The 19,923-nt window shown below is 49.8% G+C and overlaps 1 protein-coding gene across 2 annotated transcripts in view; it reads left to right on the top strand.

The window, feature by feature from the left end:
- The first annotated feature begins 2,442 nt into the window (after positions 1–2,442).
- Mtmr14 (myotubularin related protein 14) overlaps positions 2,443–19,923 on the top strand; it is a 42,164-nt gene continuing 24,683 nt past the window's right edge. For both annotated transcript variants that reach the window (XM_005413017.2, XM_005413018.2), the window contains exons 1-7: positions 2,443–2,714; positions 4,304–4,452; positions 10,514–10,622; positions 15,165–15,240; positions 15,572–15,632; positions 17,222–17,344; positions 18,274–18,347. In XM_005413017.2, coding sequence (XP_005413074.1) covers positions 2,559–2,714; positions 4,304–4,452; positions 10,514–10,622; positions 15,165–15,240; positions 15,572–15,632; positions 17,222–17,344; positions 18,274–18,347 — 748 coding nt within the window. In that variant the 5' untranslated portion in view covers positions 2,443–2,558. The remainder of the gene's footprint in view (positions 2,715–4,303; positions 4,453–10,513; positions 10,623–15,164; positions 15,241–15,571; positions 15,633–17,221; positions 17,345–18,273; positions 18,348–19,923) is intronic.

A 19,923-nucleotide genomic window follows, 5' to 3' on the forward strand; every position in this document is an offset into this window, starting at 1 on the left:
TCCTTCCCTGCGTGAAGGCTCTCAGTCAGTCCCTGGCCAGGAATAAAGGCTCGTCCGTGCGTCTTGGTGTTTGTCGGTCGGTACCATTTGGTTCATTTCTGGTTGCGAGTCCAGAACAATAAACATATAAATAAATGCCCTGTGGTGGTTGAGCAGTTCCTTTTCATCCGGAGAGAGGGTTTCAGACTGGAGATATGGCTCAATAGCACAAGAGCCTGACTGGCAAGGTCATGAGTTTGATTCCCAGTACCAAAAAAAAAGGACGGAGAGAAGGCTCCACCTGACCTCAGTTTTCTGTATATTGTTTCTGTCTTTATTTCTCCATCCTCTCGACATCCTCCCCCACCACTACCTTTGAGAGCTGTGCTGGACAAGGCAATAGACAATGAGGGAGCCAATCAGATTCCAGGAGCTGTGCCAGGTGTGGTGGTGCACACCTGTAATCCCAGCACTCAGGAGGCTGAGGCAGGAGGATAGATGAGAATTCAAGACCACTACAAAGTGAGTTCAAGGACAGCCTGAATTACATAGTGAGATTCTGTCTCAAAAAGCAAACAAATAAATAAAATGACCCCCCTCATAATCTTTGAGATGAAATTGTCACCAGGCATTGAGCTACTGGGACACCCTGGCTGGCCCACTGTGAAAGCAGGATTGGCTTCTGAGGGACTGGTATATACAATGACATTTCTTTCTTTTTTTTTTTTTGTTTTTGTTTTTTTTCTCCGGTACCGGGAACCAAACTCATGACCTTGCGCTTGCCAGGCAGGCGCTTTTGCCGCTGAGCTAAATCCCCAGCCCTACAATCACATTTCACTAAAAGTTTACCAAAGCAGTTATCTCTGCAGACAGTCTGAGAAAGTGAAATGGACTGGCTCTCAGCCCCATATTACAGAGTATAATTAACTTTCTTAGGGGTGCTAATGGCCAAGTGCCTAATGTATCAATTAAATGGTCTCACCTATCAGAGATACATACTGTACTTAACCATTGACAGAATCCCTGGGTGGGAAGGGACTGAATGAACATGATGACTGGCATTCATTGATTACTATTGAAAGCAGTTAGTGGCCCAGCACGGTAGGACACACCGGTAATCCCAGCATTTAGGAGGCTGAGACAGGAGGACTGTTGGGCTACCGGCTGAGTTCAAGGTCAGCCTGAACCACAAAGCAAGATCCTATCTCAAAAAAAAAAAGTTGTGGAGACAAGGTTGGCTTATTATAGTATTGCAGACAGCTGAGTTAGGTAGAGATATTATAGGCAGTCAGGTAGGACTGGGTCCTCAAGAAAGTTAAGGTAAAGAAAAACTCATTATAACTGTGGCTGGAGGCACATGTGTTACAAGTCAGGCCTCAAGATAAAGACGGAATGACCAGGCTTGAGATAAGCGGTAGGTAACACCTGGTCTAATGAAGTCTCGATAGACAGCAGTCACCTTGGTGGGTGACCAAGACCCTCAAACTCATCCCTTCCTGAAAACCTTTTTCTTTCCATGTGCACTTGCTACCTGACCTGCTTACCCCCGGATCAATATTACCTAACCCTATACTTATAATCTTATTGGTTGATCATAGGCTTAACCCACATTGTACCCACGTGGGTGTTCTCTATAAAACTTCCCCTGGGGACACCTCCTGCTTCTCAGGAGCTGTATCTCTCCCCATCAATAAATATTTCCCACTCTTAACTGCCTTTGTTCCTTAGAATTCATTCTTCCATTTGGGGGAATACTAACTCAGTGTATCAGCCATCTAGCAAGTAAGGAGTTATAATATTTCCCCTATATCATTTGGAGGCCCTACATTATTCCTGTACCAATGCTTCTGCATCCAGTTTTTCGAACGTTGAAAATATTCCACTAAGAGCCAGACGTGGTGGTGTATGTTTGTAATCCCAGCACTCGGGAGGCTATGGCAGGAGGATTGTTGCGAGTTCGAGGCCAGCCTGAACTGCATAGCAAGACTCTGTCTCAGAAAAAGACAAAAAGAAAAGAAATATTCCATTAAGAAAAGAAGAAAAAGACTAAGCGGTTTTTCAAACAGAATTTCAAGCCAGGAACTTGACTCTGTTTCTGTGATGATAACGGCACAGTGCCGCTGTGAGGGGTAGTGAGGAAAAGCACTTCCCACCGTTTGGTTTAAACGTTAGTTACTGCCGTTACTATGGCAGCCGACTGGCCAAGGTTAACTCAGTATCCCCTGGAATCGCCAATGGTTCCTTCTTGCTGCGCCCCCTCCCGTGGAGGCTCAGTGGTTCACCCCGGCATCCTCGGGGAAACCCTATGGGCGGAGCCGCAGGCACCAACCAGCCCCGCGGCCCCCGCCAGAGACCACTTGGACCGCTCCGCGTCAGGGGTGGGCGGGGAATAGTGACAGGCGCTCGGGTCTCGCGCTCCGATTGGCTATGGCCGCAGTAAACATCCGGCAAGATGGGGCGGGGCCGGAAGTGAAGAGTGAGGCGGCGGCCGAGGTAGCTCGGGAGGTGCCAGAGTCGGAGTCGGTGCAGCAGGTGCCATGGCCCGGGCGGAGGCGCGCTGAAGAGACGTGGAGCTGGGCATGGCCGGCGCTCGGGCCGCCGCCGCCGCCTCAGCGGGGCCGTCAGCTTCTTCGAGCAGCCCGCCGCCGCAGGAGCCGGGACTCGGGGAGCTGCTGCAGGAGTTCTCCCGGACTCAGTACCGGGCCAAGGACGGCGGCGGGGCGAGCGGCTCGAAGGTGAGCGCTGCGGCGCGAAGAGCAGAGGTGCCTGGCGTGAGGACTGCCAGAGGCAAGACCGAAGTCAGGGGCCCCGAAGGGAGACGTGAGACTCACCAGCTAGGAACAGGAGAGGGGACTTTTCCAGGACCTGGACTCACAGGTGGAGGAGGCGGCTGAACAGCCCTAAAATGAGGAAGTAGGGTCAGAGCAAGCCAAGAAAAAGGACCTTTTGATTTGAGACAGCGGGTTCGGAGGTCAGGGGTCAGAGGCTGGGGGTGCAAAGGGTAGAGAGTTAAGGAAAGTTATTCCGATACCTGGGAGTCGTATCAGGGCAAAACCCCCAAATCTAAGTGAAAGTAGAGGCAGGATTTCTCCAAGTCCGAGGTCAGAACGAAGGGGCGGAAGGTGGTGGGGCAGCATGGAGCCAAGGTACAGACCGTGTTTCCTCCTAAGGTCTCAGCATGGTTTAAGTCCATCCATTTCCTTCCCCCATAGAGCAGGAACACTACTCACACTCCCTTTCTGTTCCTTTATTAAAAGGAGGCCTCAAACCGGGCGTGGTGGCGCACACCCCTAACCAGCACTTAGGAGGCTGAGGCAGGATTGCAGCGAGTTCCAGCCATGCTGGGCTACATAGTGAGAGCCAGTCTCAAAAAGAGAGACTGTCTTTACTAAGATATCTTAATTGTAGCGAATTGCTGAAAATTAAATGGATGAAATGCTAAACCATATTAATTGGCTTTTTTTTTTTTTTTTTTGAGACAGGCTCTTGCTATGTCGTTCAGGCTGGCCTTGAACTCACTGTGTAGCTCAGGCTTCCTTTGAACTCAGAGTGACCCAACCCCCTCAGCCTCCTGAGTGCTGGAGTTACAGGCAACTGACCTCTTAGTAATGCTCTTGTGTTCTGAAATTTTAGGATAGCTAGTTTAAACCACCATGAATTGTCTTCAGGAAAGTCTTTTTTGTGGCTATAAAAGGCCTTTTTTTCCTGGACCCTCTTCCATCTTACATACCCCGGGAGATTAGGGTTGTCATTTTCTTTATAGCCTCCCTTGAGGCCTCTCTGAGCCAGCTGATCTCTTGCAAACTGCCTGAGATGTTACAGGTCTTTTCTTGGACTGTGAATGAAACAGTCCATTGGGAGGTGGTATGCCTTGTATTTTATAAGTAAGGAGTGTGTGAGAGCCGACTCTGTGCAGCTTCTAATGATTTCACTGAGTAGAGCTTTAAGGTACTAGTCTAGAGCTGGAGAATAGGGAAGAAACTGCCACCAAGGGCTGATGGTGGATTAGTGCTGGGTACAGTAACCTAGAGCAAGAGTTTCATACTTGTTGAGTCGTGGGTTCATTTGAAGCTCACAGAAGTGGTGATCCTCTCAAATGCTAACCACAGGGTTTTACATGCTGCGTTGAGGGGCTCAGGACCCCTCACATGTGTTGATGCTCCTAGAGATGCTGGGCTCCACAATCGTGTCTCTTCCCAGCCTCAAGTACTAATAATCACACAGGCACATGTCTTCCCAGTGACCTCTCTGAGTCACGAGCTGCTTAATTCTCACCTTTGGAACGCTAGAGTCTTGCTCCGTTCCTGTCTCCTCCCCCATGCAGGTTGAGCGCATTGAGAAGAGATGTCTGGAGCTGTTTGGCCGGGACTACTGTTTCAGCGTGATTCCGAATGTGAATGGGGACATCTGTGGCCACTACCCTCGGCACATCGTGTTCCTGGAGTACGAGAGTTCTGAGAAGGAGAAGGACATGTGAGTAGCATGGGACCATTATGCCTGTCTGGGCAGAGCAGACTCACTTTTCACAATTGTTAAGGACTCAGTGGCATCTTTATTTACCTTAGGGTTTAGTAAGCTAGATTGGCAGTGACAGCGTAGGATGAGCTGTTAGTTGGGAGTCACAGCCCTGGTTTCTCTTTTGCTGCTACTCTCTAGAGTAGTAGCTCTAGCTCATTGTCCCATGACAGCTGATCTCACCCCCCTGAACAACTCACTGTCATTTTTGTTTGTTTTTTTGAGACAGTGTCTGGCTGTGCAATTCAGGCTGGCCTTGAACTCACATTGTAGCCCAGGCTGGTCTCAAACTCAGCTATTCTCAGCCTCTGGAGTGCTGGGATTATACGCGTGCACTAGCACGCCCTGCCTAGCTATCAGTGTGTAGTTTTGGCTAGCTTCAAACTCCAAAGTGCTGGGATTAGAGATATGTGCCACCACACCTGGCTTGTTGTTTTGTTTTTTTTTTAAGAGTGTGGATGGGAGGTATGCTAGGTCAAAACAGGTTTGACCCAGGTGTGGTGGTACACACGTGTAATCCAGCCCTTGGAGGCTGAGGCAGGAGGATTACTGAGAGTTCAAGGGGAGTTTGGGCTACAAAGTGAGTTCAAGGCCAGCCTGAACTGCATAGTGAAAGTGTGTTTCAAAGAGACAAAAAAAAAGACAGGTTTGAGAACATTTATCATATGTAGCCCTTAAAAATCTAGATTCTAAATCTGTGCTTGCTGGCACAAGCCTGTAATCCCAGCACTTGGGAGGCTGAGGCAGGAGGATCTCAGCAAGTTTGAGGCCAAAGTGAATTCAAGGCCAGCCTGCACTATATAGGGAGAATCTGTCTCAAAAAAACAGACAAAGAAGGTCTAAGGTGTAGTCAGACTGCTTGGGTTTACACCCCGCCTCCCCTGTTTGGAGCTGTGTAACTAACCCTGGGCAAATTATTTAACCTCTTTGTTGTCGGTTTTCTCATCAGTAATCCTGCCTTGTCTTAATTAGTGTTTGTAAGGACTAATTAAAATTCTAGAAAAGTGGCCTGTGCAGTTCCTGATGATAAACAGTGCTAAGCCAGACCTGATGTATTTGTTGTGAGAGTTAGTAATAAGAGAGCTACCCTATATGGAGAGCTTGCCAGGGTTGAGTATTGTGTGTGAGTAACAGTTGCTACCAGAGCAGGCAGGAAGCTCCCGGTTGGAAGAGGTTGCCTAGGAAGTTGGTAAATGGTAGCATTTTGACACAAACAGCCAATCACAGCATTGTGGCTCCTGGCTTGCTCTCAGAGCATCTTCCCTGCTCTCACAGCTTGCTTTGATCATGAGGGACTCCAGGAGCTGCCACCACCTTTCCTGAGTGATCTTGGCCCGTGGGGGGGCGGTGCTATGAGGCGCTGGCAGCAGTCATGCTGTATAGTTGGGCAGGCCCTCATTGCTTAGCATGGCCCTCAGTGTGCCCAAAAACCCCCAGAAACGCAGACTCTAGTGCAAATGCACTGGAACCATAGCCTAGATGATGCCCGTGGGATTGCAGTGCACATTCAGAACTGGGAAATATGGTTCCACCTGTCTAGTGTAGATGGCTGAGGAGAGCTCATGGTAGAACCTTTGCGGCTGGAATTGCCAGAGTGAATAACTTCCCGAAGTTCCTGAAGAACCAACTTTTCTCTAGGGTCTTGGTCTTGGTCATTGGGTCAGGCTGTGTGGACTTGTGGATTATGTGCCAGTGTCAGTAGCTGTGTTAGTATCCCCTGAGCAGGCATAAGAGTGCAGATTCTCAGGCCTGTCTGGGGCCTTCTGAGCTGGGCTTCCCAGAATCCACATTCCCAGAGTTCTCTAGATGTCTTAGATGCTGTAGTTTTGGAACTACACCAGCAGAGGTTAACATGCAGAGGAATAGCTTGCCCAGAGGCATTAAGGGGTGATCCTTAGTTTCTCAGTCTGTAAGAGTGCCTGCCTCCAGAGATCAAGTGCATTCCCTGAGGACTTGTGTGAGGATCACAGAAATCACATCTCATCCTCTCTAGGGAACCCAAGCCTAAAGACCGGGCTTTGTCATGGCCCCTTACTTGGCATGGCCTCTCTCCTGACCCTGCCTTCCAGAGGGTCCCTCTGTAGCCCTCTAAGCCACAGTTTTTGAAGGAGAGCTGTTCCTGCTTTGTGCTCCCCCTTGCACTCTCATCACTGCGGACTGGTGCTTTCCCCTCTGTCCCAGTAGCTTTTCTAGTACTACCTCAGCTCTCCATCTCGACTTCAGGTGATCACGTTATCACTGAATCTGAGGTGGGCCTGACTCCACATCCCACCCCAACTCCTGGGTGACTCCGAACCACCCTTTAGGAGCCCCATATGCACACACTGGGTTTGGACTGCTGCACAGATAGATACTTTTCTCATAAGGAAACAAGTTGGGCTCTGATTCATTCTAGCTCTTTTTTGTTTTGTTTTGTTTGTTTTGTTTTGAGACAGGGTCTCACTGGCTGTGTAGTTCAGGGTGGCCTTGAATTCACTATGTAGCCCAAGCTGGCTTTGAACTCATGGCGATCCTCCTGCCTCAGCCTCCCAAGTGCTGGAATTACAGGCATGTGCCATCATACCCAGCACTTCTAGCCCTTAAAGAGAAGGGAACTACTGTTTGTTGATTGCCTCCTGTGTAAAAGCGTTAGGGTTTCCTACACTACCTTTCTGTAAGCTCCCCGCACACACACACCAAGAAGAAGGTGAAGCCCATGGAAGCAGCTTGCCTCTGCCCAGGATCCCCGTGGCAGTAAGCAGGTGGGGAGAGAAGCCAGGACCCCTGGCTCTGCTCTTCTCAACTTCCCCCAGCTTTCTCATCCCCGCCTTGCCTAGCAGGGTCTTACTGTCCTGACCAGGGACATCCCACAGCACCCTTCCCTGGGAGAAATTCCTGGGAGGAATCACAGGCATTCACCCTTGCCAGGCCTTGCCACCAAATTGAAGTGAATTTTTTTGCGGGGGGGAATCTTTTTGAGACAGAGTCTCACTATGCAGTTCAAGCCAGCCTTGAGCTCACTTTGTAGCCCAGGCTGGTCTCAAACTTGCAACGATCCTCCTGCCTCAGCCTCTCAAGTGCTGGGATTACAGGCGTGCGCCACCACACCCAGCTTTTTTTTCTTTTCTTTTTTTGCCCCTGTGCTAGTGATTGAACCCAGGGCCTTTGTAGGGACCTATACCCTTAGCATTTTTTTATTTTGAGACAGGGTCTTATTAAGTCATTATCTTGTCCAGACTGAACTTAAGCTTGTGATCTTCCTGTCTCAGCCTCCAAGAGTGCTGGGATTGTAGGCGTATGCCACCAATCTCAGTTACTTTATAAATTTGGCTTGCATATTACTGTGACACTAACTAGACTGAGTTTACTGTGATAGAACTGAATTCAGGAAGTGGTGTGATTTTGTTAACTAACTTCCCCAATTCCACCCTCTGTCTGGTAATAGAAGCCTGACTGGTAAGGGGGATTTTGCAAGCACTCATTGAGCTGCCATTGTACAGTAGATCCCAGTAACCAATAAGAAGCCAGATAAGTGAAGTCTATACCTTTAGGTCTGACAGATAAAGGAGACCAGTCAATGAGCAAGAGCCAGGATTAGGAGGAACACAGGGAGGTTGCTGGGTAATGGTTAAACCTTGGGTGCAGTGGCTGCCCGGTAGGGCTTAGCACAGCCCCTGCGTACCTGCCCTGTGGCCTTGGGCTAGTGATTGCATTTTCGTAAACTTGCTTCAACTGTGAAATGGCCTAATGATGACTGACAGAGAATGTGGACATAAGTCATACTTTGTACACAGTATCTATCCTGTATCTATAAGGCAGCAGTAACAGTATGGGAAGCTGGGAGGCTTGTACGTGGAACAACCAGTCTAGTTTGGGAAGTGTGGTGTTGGTCTTGGAAAGATTCCCTTTGGGAGTTATATGACAATATTTTCTTTGGTATTTGAAAATGGTTTTTGTATGTAAATTATATTCATAAAAAATAAAGTCCAGTCAGATAATTAAATAAAAGTCAAAAGAAAATCACCACCTGATAGCATCCTGACAAAGTTTTTCAGTGCATATCTTGCAGACAGAAATATGTTAGCCTCCATTTCTCATTCAGATATGAGTGTCACATGCAGATGCAGCTCACTGCTTAGCACTGCAATAAAAAGATCCTAAGGGCAAGAAGTAAGGCAAATGGGAAGTAGAGAGAGAACAGAAACTGAACCGGTGGGCCATGGATATAGCTCAGCAGCACAGCGCCTGCCTGCCAAGTGCAAGGTCCTGAGTTCAATTCCTGGTACCAAAAAAACTAAACTGGTGCTTGAGTAAGGGAACCAGGCACATAGACCACTTCCTGGCCAGGCAAGAGCAGGAGTGTCTTCATAGTAGAAGTCTCTCTCTGGAGACTTCGGAGGGATGTGCTGACAGTAGTGCCCTTGACACTGGGGTTGTTTGATTTATTTGTTTTGTGACAGGAACTCTATGTAGGCCTTGACCTCCCTGTGTAGCCCAGGCTGGCATTAAATTTGAGATCTTCCTGCCCCAACCTCCCCAGTACTGGGATTACAGGCTTACCACCACAGCCATTAACACATTGGTTTTGAGGAGTTTGCTGAAGGGATGGATTCAAGTCTGGGATGGAGATTGAACCTGACACTCAGGTACCTCCCCAGCCCTTTTTATTTATTTAGTGTTAGTTTTTTGTGACAGGGTCTCGCTATGTAGTTCAAAGAGTGAGTTTGAGCTCACTGTATAGCCCAGGCTGGCCTCAAACTCACTGTGATCCTCCTGCCTCAGCCTTCCAGGTGTTGCTATCACAGGTGTGTACCACACCACTCAACTGAGGTGCCTTTTTAACTCTGTAGAGGAACTGAGTAGGGCTGGGATTTAGCAGTGGGGGAGATCTGGATTCTTAGCAGCAACTGCTTTGAGACTCAGCACCTCTTCAGGTTGGCCATTCTTTCCTTTCCTTCAAGAAGAAAAATATTCAGCCAGGCTTGATGGCACCTGTATTACCAGCACTCGGGGAGGCAGGAAGATCACAAGTTCAAGCCCAGTTTGGGCAACTTAGGAAGACTCTGATTCAAAAATTTAAAAAGATTGGGGGAAAAAAATTCAAAGGGTTGGGGTAGGAGGCTGGGGATGTAACTCAATACAAAGGCTCCCAGATGTGTGGCTTAACTCATGCAGCAGAGTTTGGGCGCATGTGTCCATGGAGAGGGAGGATCCTTAGGAGGGGCGGGCCATCTGCCACCCTGTGGCATAAGTGCTGGGCTCTGAGGAGGAAGTGTGAGCGTCTGCCTCCCTTGTGCACTATTGCCCACGTGGCAGGGCAGCCTCCTCCAGCTTTCTTGCCCCTTGGTTCTGATGCTGCAGGCAGGTCTGCCAGCTCAGGGGTTGAGAGGGTGAGCAGACTCAGGTTTGAGGAACTGCACTTTGGTGTGGGTGGGAGCTCGTTTCTAACCCTGCCCCTTTTACATTGGAGGTGCTCCTCACCCAGCCCAGCGTGTTCACCCCTGGAGGTCACAGTCATGGGCAGCTCCGCTTTTGCCTGTGCTGCTGGCATACCGTGCCCCATGGGACTGTAGATGGTTGGGATGTCCTAGACCTGTGTAGACCAGGAGCCTTCATCGCATTCCACTCCCTAAATTAAGATCACAGAAGTAGCCCTGTGGTTTCCTGAGGTGCCCAGGACACCAGGTGTTACTCTGGGAATGAGCTGCTGAACACTGCAGGTACAGTCAGTATCCAGTTTCTTATGTGTGTTTCTTTTTTTCTCATGCAGTGTCTTCAGTTTAGTTTCCTTTTTTTTATTTCCCTCTGTAAAGGCTCTAAAATTAGGGTGACTTAGATTTTAATTCCTACAGTTATCACTTTCAGTGTTCCTGAGAAGCCTAGTATCAGTGATTGAAAATTTAGGAGTTGCCGCATTTCCTGAATGTCCGCTGAGCTTCTTCCCACCTGTACACAGACCTGGTAGGGGACCAAATGGACAGACACACATATTCAGAGTGCCCCTGAGAAGCTGGACTGACCTGCCTCTTCCGTGTATTAGGTTTCAGAGCACCGTACAGGTGAGCAGGCTGCAGGACCTTATCAACCGCAGCAAGATGGCCAGGTGCAGAGGACGCTTTGTCTGCCCAGTGATCCTATTTAAAGGCAAGGTAAGGCCCCCGCGTCTTGCACACCAAGGCCCTCTTCTGGGATATCTGACTCCAGCAAAGCATAGGTTTGTTCTCTGCTAGTCAAAGTTTGGGGGCTGTGGGAGAGGTGGTACTGTGGGAAGTAGGCTAGAGAAACAGACCTGTTTAGATTCAAGGGTGACTTCAGGTAGAAAAGTGATACTGCTGTGAAAGGACCCTGCCCTGTCTTCTGGAGCTGGCTCTGGGATCTGATCCTTGCTGTGGTTCTTCCTTCCTGCACAAGGCTTCAGTTTCTTCTGTCAGATGGGAATAATAATGATACCTGTGTCAAAGTGTACAGAGTGGGTTAAATCAAGTAAGATGCTACACTGATGTTTGTTCATTATTTTGATCATATGCTTAACTGTTTCTTTATTTGAGTTTGTATTTTTGAGACAGGATCTTGTTAGGTAGTTCAGGCTGGCTTTGAATTGACTTTACTGTAGCCCAGGCTGGTCTCGAACTCATGGCGATCCTCCTACCTCAGCCTTCCGAGTGCTGAGATTACAGGCCTGTACCACCATGCCTAGTGAGCCTAGTGTTTGTTTTATTGAGCATATACTTGATTTAGGTGCCTTTCAGGCCATGAGATGTGTCATCCTGTAAAACAAACACTTCTTCCCTGCATGGAGCTTTCCTTCTAGTGGCTGCTGTCAGCTGCTCCCTAATAAGGCCTCATTTTGCCTGTCTTGCTGTCTTTTGGTGTAAAAGGGCAGCCTCACAGTGGTTGAATAATTCTCCCAAGTTTACTTTACACTGAACAGGGCAGTGATTTGAACCCATCTCCAACACCATACTGCAGCTGAGAGTCGCATGCGGTGAGTAGTATCAGGAGAATTCAGGAAAGGGAGCAGTAGTGTGGCCTGACAGACTGGTGGCCTCCAGGGAGCATGACGATGGGAAGGTGGGGGGTGCTGCAAGCAGGCAGTATAGCACCAGAGAGTGTGGGGCATGCAGGAATGAGACCCAGGAGGCTTCTGGCTAGGAAGAGGATACACATAAGAGCAGAGGATGACCACCTGTGTTTCCCAAAGCAGTGTGAGAATAAATTTATAGAAAGCATTCCCTGTCACCTAAGAATGAGAAACACTGGCCCAGCATAGGGTTGAGGCAAGAGGATCACAAGTTCAAGCCCTGCCTACACAAGGTAGTGTCTTAGCAAGATCCTGTCTCCCAGTGAAAAATAAAAGGACTGGGGATGTGCCTCAGTTTGAAGGCCCTGGGTTCAATCCCCAATACTGCAAAAAAAAAAAAAAAAAAAACAAGAAAGAAAGAAAGAGAGAAAGAAAGAAAGATAAGACAAACGGATAAACGGCATCTTAAATTTTCCTCATTACCACTGACCACATTTAAAAGCACACCCAGATCTGAGGACATGGGCAGAGCTCGGGCTCTGAGACGTCTTGTAGCAGCATCTTTGTCCCATGCAGTGTTCCTCCTGTTTCTGTGGAACATGAGTAAGGAACACTGCTGAACTCCGTTGGAAAAATGCCACAGCAAACAGCTCCAGATTTCTGGAGCTTAGTCTGGACAGAAGATCAGCACTTAAGTGTTAGGTGGGCCTGGGCCAGCAGATTTCAGAGGAATGGCCCTGGATTGCTACAAAGGCTTAGTCTGAGGAGGTGGTGACGCTTTCGAATGTTCACAGGGGCTGTGCCATTACTCCTTTCTTCTGCCTCACGCCAGGTGGCGCAGTGCCATTTCATGCCTCTTAGCTTGCCCCAGTCATCAGCAGTGACTCACTGCTACCTGCTGCCCACAGCAGTTGCATAGGAAATGCACCACTGTGTGCTTTCTGTCTCTACCTTGTTCTGTCGGGGCCTCTGGGGCAGCAAACTTGCCTCAGGGCCATCCTGTCTGCCTGAGTGTAAGTGCTGTAGGTGCTCAGTGGAAGGTGCTTCCCCGGGCTGCAGCTCCTGGCTTACCGGGTGGGCTCCTGGGGAGAAAGGTGCACAAGAGGTCCCTGGAGTTCCCTGGAGTTCAAGTCGTGGAGAATTCACTCCAAGGGAGGTTAGAATGGCCAAGAGAACAGCTTCCTCCTGAGCTGAGGGGGACCTGGTCCTCAGCTGTCACTCGACAGGTCTCTATAACCTGTGCAGGGAGCGTTGTTACCAGTGCCACCGCAGGGTACCTTGCTGTCCTGAGTTAAGCAAGGGAGCTGTTTTCACAGCGCTGCTTCCGCTGCCTGCAGACTCTGTCCCATGTGACTGGTGTGACAGAAGAGTCAGCGTGGATCGATGCAGAGAGTTAAAGCCAGTAAAGCGCTGAAGGGTCAGACACCCTGCCATGCAGTTCTCCCCCAACACTTGGATCTGGCTTTTAGACAGTTGACCACTGGGACAGTTTGTATGTATGGATGTGTGTGTGTGGTGTATGTTTTACTGGAGATTGAAGTCAGGGTCTTCACACTGAGCCATGTCCCCACCCCTTCTTTGTTTTTTATTTTTTTGTTTTCTAAAAGGATTTCTGTAAGTCACCGAGTTGCCCAGGCTTGACTTGAACTTACAGTCCTCCTGCTTCAACCTCCTAGAATACTAGGATTACTAGATGTACCACCACACCTGGGTTAGGGTTTGTTTATTTATTTATTTATTTTTTTATTTTGTTGTCTTGCCACATAGTCCAGCCTGACCTTGAATTTGCTATGTTTTCCAAGCCCCGCTCAAACTTAAGATCCTCCTGCGTCAGCCTCCCAGGTGTTAGGATTACAGGTGTCCATCACTATGCCTGGCTCCTACTCATGGTTCTGTTTCCTCCCTTAACAGGTGGACAGCAAGGATAGCTGCTTTTACTTACATATTTAAAAAATTTGGCCGGGTATGGTGGTACATGCCTCTAATCTCAACAGCTGAGAGACTGAGGCAGAAGGATTGCCAAGAGTTCAAGGCCACCCAGGGCTAAATAGTGAGACACTGTCTCAAACAAATTTTCTGTCCTTTTTTTGGTACCAGGGCCCTACACATGTTAAGCAAACATTCTACCACTGAGCTTCAACTCCTAGTCATTGCTTTTGTTCTCTATGCAAAGTTGATTACTAGATTGGCATATCCTACCAGATGCTACTCTGTGTGCAGAATGGAGGCCATTCCTAATCGGCTAACTAGAAAGCATTTAGAACTAAGGGGAAGAAATGATGGGTTTGAGCCAGGCGTGGCGATACATGCCTATAATCCTGACACTCGGGGGGCTGAGACTAGAGGATCGAGAGTTTGAGGCCATCCTAGACACACAGCAAATACAAGGCCAGGCTGGACTACAAAGCAAAATCCTGTCTCAAGAAACAAGAAGAGAGACTGTGGTGGGGCAAGTTCTTCTGCCTTCCTGATGAGTTCAGTGCCTCACTTGGGAACTTGGCCACATCCCTTATTCTTTTCCTGGTGGGCCCAGGGCTGTCTGACTCAGTTTCCAAAAGGATAAAGATGATAAGAGTTTTGGAAGAGAACGGGGAGCAAGAAGAGGGTTTCAAAGCTGAATAACCAGCTGGACATGGTGGCACACATCTGTAATCCCAGCACTCTGGAAGCCTGAGACAGGTTAGCCAGCTGAGCAATTTAATGAGACTTTGACTCGAAAGGGCTGGGGATACAACTCAGTGCAAGGGCCGTGTGTTCAGCCCCCGGTTCTGGGGTATGATGGGGGGACAAAAAAGCCCTCAGTGCTTGAAAAGAGGCTGTGTGTCCCCTGTGAGAGGATCTCACAGCTGCACAAGGGAGGGCAGGGCTGGTGCCACAGCAGAGCTGCACAGGAGCACGGCCCAGAAGGTACATGAGCAAGAAACCCTGGGAATTCCAGACTCCAGAAGGCAGACGTGAACAGTATAAAACACTGGGTTCTGACTGATGCCTCTTCACCACCTCATGCCCCCTGCAGGGGTTTCCACCCTCTCCTGGAGCAGCTCGTGCTTTCTTCCCTTCATCGCAAGAGAATGAGGTCCCTTAAGACAGTGGAGATGCACTTTCCGTCCCCAGGTTACATGGCCCACTCAGAAATAAGCTTCCTGCCATGTTGCCTCCCAGCTGGCACACACACTAGTGTAGTGGGGGTTCTCCCAGCCTTTAGCTAAGCTCCCCCTGCTCCGTGCTGCTCCTCAAGTGGCTGTTTAAAGGTATGGCCTTAACATTAGATACTGAGGTTCTTGAAGTTTTCTGGTGTCTAGAATTCTAGTTCACAGCATGATCTCTTCAGTGATGAGGATAAAAAAGAATGTTCAAGCAAGAGGCTGGGGTGTAACTGAATGGTAGAGCATTTCCCTGGCATGCACGAGGCCCTAGGCTCCATCCCCAGCACTGGAAGGGAGAAAACTAAGCACAGTAATGTGGGAGGCTTCACTGCATCCCCAGGGTATGGCATGCACGCAGCACCTGCCAGGTCTTTCCCAGTGCCATGAATATGGGGAGTCTTCTTGGCTAGAGACTCGGGGCTGATGCTGTGGGGAATGCACTTGAGCCCATGGGAGGCAGGAGACCAGGTGTCCTTGTGCTGTGCCCACTTCAGAAACCTGACTGAGGATCCTCTGTCTCCCAGCATATTTGCAGGTCGGCCACCCTGGCTGGATGGGGAGAGCTGTACGGACGCTCTGGCTACAACTACTTTTTCTCAGGTGAATATGAGCAGTCCCCTAGGCATGCGATGAGAACCTACTCATAGAAGTGAGTCCCACAGTGGTATAGCGAAGGGTGGGAGCGAGCTCGTGGAGACCAGAGCACCCTTTCAGTGGGAACAAGGGACCCATGAAGTCACTTGAGAGGAAAGCAGAGTGCCAGGCAAGCAGGGTGTGTGGAGGGTCAGAGCTGTGGGAGCTGACTCTGGGGTGGGGGCTCCCCCAGAGCGGGGCTGGCAGCTCAGCCTGCACCTTGAGCTACTGGGGAGGAAGCCCCAGAAGGAGCCCTGTGCCAGCAGCCTCAGTGCTGACTGACTGCTTTCTCTGGCAGGGGGTGCAGATGACACCTGGGCAGATGTGGAAGACATCACGGAGGAAGACTGCGCTCTTCGGTCAGTGCTAGGTCCCCACAGCCAGGGGCCAGGCTTGGGATGGGCTGTCTGGCTGGTGGAGACCTTGTTCACACTGGCTGCGTCTTCATCCCGGCCCACACTTGTGGCCTGGTCTTTCCTCTCATCCACAAGGTTGAAAGAGTACAGTGCAGTGTAGTTAGTCATCCGAGAGCTTCCTCCCAGTGCTACCTACAGCCAAGACAAAGGCTCATCAGCTTCTCAGGGGGAAGTCTCGCATCAGCCTCCTGGTCTGCAGGCTGAGATAGGCCCCACATGGCTGGATTTGTTTCAAAACCCATCACGCTTGAGGTGTGTACCCGGAGTGGCAGCTGCCAGCCCACAGATATCTACACTCAGCACTTCTGGTATTGGAGCACAGGGTGAGGACTGTCATCCCCACAGAGGACACAGGGAAGACGTGGCAATGAAAAGTCCCATGGCTGCATGGCTAGTGTCTTAAAAGAGCTTGATACAATACAGTATTTTGAGTTTCCAAAGAGAGGCAGTGGGCTGCTTCACTCTTCTACCCCTTTTAAAGAACAACACTGTAAGTCAATTGTGGTGACCCATGAGCCCTAGAATCCTAGCATTATGGGAGACTGAGGCAGGAGGATGAATCACAAGTTCAAGCTCAATCTGGGTGACTTATCAAGAGCCTATCTCCAAATAAATAAAAGAAGGGTTAGAGATGTAGCTCAGTGTGAAGACTTCGGGTTCAATTCCAAAAGCCACAAAAACCCTCTGTAGGCTGTTTTAGAAAAGCTCCTTGGCATGGCCAGTGGCACACGGAGTGTCTTTAGCTGGTGCTGAGCAGCTGTGGAGTGGGCAACAGCACCACCTGAGGTCAGCTGCCCGCACTGGCCTGGCACGTGGAGGAGCACCTTGCCTCATCTGGGCTCTGCCTGCTGGCCCTGGTGGCACTGGCTGTGGCTCCTCCCCCAAGGTCAGGTGACCCCTGTCCCCCCCTCTTCAGCACACTGTTCTTGGCGAAGAGGCTGCAGAGACAACAAAGCAGTGGGCATTAAGAAAATGTGATGGTGACAGCTGATTCTTTCTTCTCTGCCTATGTCCGCACACTGACATGAAGGTAGCTTGGGGATTAGAATGGTGATCACTCACTCCTTGCTTCACCCATCTGCTACATAGAGGGAATGCTGCTGGGGTTTCACAGTCAGTCCACGAAATAGCTCTGAAAAGCCTCTTTGCCCAAGAATTAGAGTCTGTTCCACTGTGAGCAAGGCATGTGCCTAGCAGTGGTCCTCCGTGAGGGACAGCAGAAAGGAGGGCGATCAGCTCCACTGGAAGCTCAGGGGCTCTCTGCCACTTGCTTACTGCTTTTGGTGGCACCAAGATCATTGGAGTCTTCTGGCTTCATGCCAAGCAGTGCCAGCAGACCCTTTCCAGGTCCCTTTGAAATGTGCCCAGAGATGGGGTAATCTGGAAAGTTACCTCCCTGGGCCCTCTCTCTGTCTTCAGGAGAGGAGAGGAGAGGAGGACACAGCTCCTGCCAGTGACCTCCATGCTTCCTGAGCAAGCCCTCCCTCCCCTAGAGTGCGCTGTGAACCTTGTCCCTCTGGCTCTGATTTCAGGAGTGGTGACACGCACCTTTTCGATAAGGTCAGAGGCTATGACATCAGGCTGCTTCGGTACCTGTCGGTCAAGTACATCTGTGACCTGATGGTGGAGAATAAGAAGGTGAAGTTTGGCGTGAAGTGAGTACTGAAAGGGTGCCTGCCCCACAAAGCAGGAAGCCAGCATATCCAGCTGGCGGCGCCCAGCAGTCACTGCAGGCTGACCCAGGCCAAGGGCTGTCTGCATAACTTCTGCTGCATCTTCAGACAGCCTTGCAGGGCACGTGCTGGTGCCCTTTGCTTTTTGTGGACAAAAAACTGAAGAGGCTGAGTAACTCGGCTTAGGTTCTATGCTAGTGACCAAAGGAGCCAGAGTCTGGTCAAGGCCAGCTTAGGCTACAAAGTGAGCTCAAGGCCAGCCTTAACTGCATAGTGAGACCATGTCTCAAAAAAATAAAAATAGAAATAAAAGTAAAAATAAATTAAAAATGGAACATGAGGTTATGACAATGAAATTTTAGGAGCTTTTTCCAAAGTTGTGTTGAATGTTGTTTTCTTCTAGTATTTTTTAGTTGCCCTAACTGGTTGTCTTAGCAAAAAAGACACCATGAGGCTAAAGTCGGAACGTGGCTACCTGGGGGTTGTGGATGTTCCTGTACCCCTTCCTCCTTTGTTAGGGGCTCCAGTGCTGTGTGTCCCCTTTTTATAAGTGGCTTGGCAGGAGTTAGAGAAGGCGGTAGAGCAGAGGCCCCCTTTTGGGTCATGGCCTTACTTAGTTCTCATTTCACTTGCCTCCCAGCTAAAGTAGCTGCAGCATGTGTTGTGGGCCATTGAGGGAAGGTGCACCTGTGACCTGAGGTTATCTTGAGGTTTGCCGCACTGAGAGGGAGGCCTGTCTCGCTGAAGAGATGGGGTGGAAACAGGAAGTGAGATTTCTTGAAGGGGATCATTCTTAACTCTGATGAAGAGCATTTTAGCAGAAGGTTCATTTTAAGTTGTCGCAATACTTGTGGGGACGGCATGTGTCTGTGTGTGTTGATGCCATAGCATTTTATGTCTCTGTCTTGTAGTGTAACTTCCTCTGAGAAGGTGGACAAAGCCCAGCGCTATGCCGACTTCACTCTTCTCTCCATCCCGTACCCAGGTAGGGAGTGCTGTTGTACTAAGTTCAAGGCTTCCTAGGCTCAGCCCAGAGGCAGTGAACAAGTCTTTGTGAGAGCCACTGGCACCTGGGAGCTTTGTGTCTGTCAGTAGAGACCTTTGTGCCCTGGTCACAAGCCTCGGACTTAGGCACTCGGTCGGGAATCAAACCCTGGCACTGGCTTCTACTAGCCATAGCTTGAGCAAGTCACTTTCCTGCCCAGCCCAAGTTTCCTCAGGTGGCAGTCCAAATATGAAAGGTTACAGCACTCAGGGTTTGGTTGTTTGATGAGATCTTGCATGAACCAGTGATCTGTGGATATGAAGCTCTGTCTATTTTGTGCTGGGGATTGAACCCAGGGCCTTTGCACTGAGCTCCATCCCTAGCTTTTTTTTTTCCTTCCTGTTTTGATATGGGGTCTTGCTAAGTCACTAAGTTGCCAGGCAAGGCTAGAACTTGCGATCTTCCTGCCTCTGCCTCCCAGAGTGCTAGATGTAAGGCATGTGCCTCCATGCCCGGCTCCATGAAGCACTGGGTAAGTGGAAACAGTGTTAGTAATCTTGGCACATATCCATGCAGTGCTGGCCTGGGCAGGTGTAGGCCTTCACACATGTCTTGCAGTGGTTGAGCTTTGTGTGGCTGTTGCCCCAGGCAAGGCTGTTCTGCAGTGGAAGGACACATAACTGTGGCATCCTCTGACTGTACACTTCTATGTAACATAGAAGGCTTCTATGTTACACAGTGCTCTAGTCCACAAAGTTGCATTTGTCTCTGGCACACAGATACATTCTTGCCCGATGGCTGGGCCCTGTTCTCAGTGGTTACCAAAGGGATGTTTATCTAGTTTGTAACCTTCCCTGCCTGTTTGCAAGGAAGGTTGAGGACCCCAAACCTACTGTAAGGCTTGGTAAGCCACACAACTAGTGTGCATTCTCCTTGAAGCCTTGCCCCTGTTTCCCAGTCTGGCACTTGCCTTCAGTCGTGGTCTTCAGTCTTGTATGCGCTTAGCCAACAGCAGGGGCGGGCTGGTGACAGCCTTGTTTGGAACTACAGGTTCGTCACAGGCAATCTAATGGTATTGATGCCCAGCTCCTGGAGAGTGGTGTTTGACAGTGCCCTCCACTGGGCATCATTCTTCTCTGCCAGCTTAGTTTCGGGCCCTGCAGAGCTGGGTGTGACTCTCAGCCGAGCACCATGTGTCCTTGAACAGCCCTTAACCCTTCTGAGCATCAGTACCATCCTTTGCAACGTGAGGGTGGTGGCACCTACTTGAGAGTCAGCTACCCCACCTGTGCCTAGCAGGAGCTCAGTAAAGGAGTCCACGGGGAGAAAGGTCCTGGGAGCCTTTCCTCCCCAAAGCGGCTCAGGCTGACGCAGAGTGCAGTGGTGGCACATGGGTTTGGTGGTGTCAGAGCAGTGCTATGATAGATCTTTCCCAGGGGCAGCTGTGCAGTAGCCAGGGAGTAGCTGTACAGCTGGTTTTCAGACCCAGCCTCCGGCTTCCAAGAGCTGCCCGAGTACCGCAGCCTGAACTCCATGCCCACAGAGGGTCCCAACAGTGCTCTCCTTGTATCTCGGA

Source organism: Chinchilla lanigera, unplaced genomic scaffold, assembly GCF_000276665.1.
Source record: "Chinchilla lanigera isolate Chin_1 unplaced genomic scaffold, ChiLan1.0 scaffold00160, whole genome shotgun sequence".
Taxonomy (NCBI): Eukaryota; Metazoa; Chordata; class Mammalia; order Rodentia; family Chinchillidae; genus Chinchilla; species Chinchilla lanigera.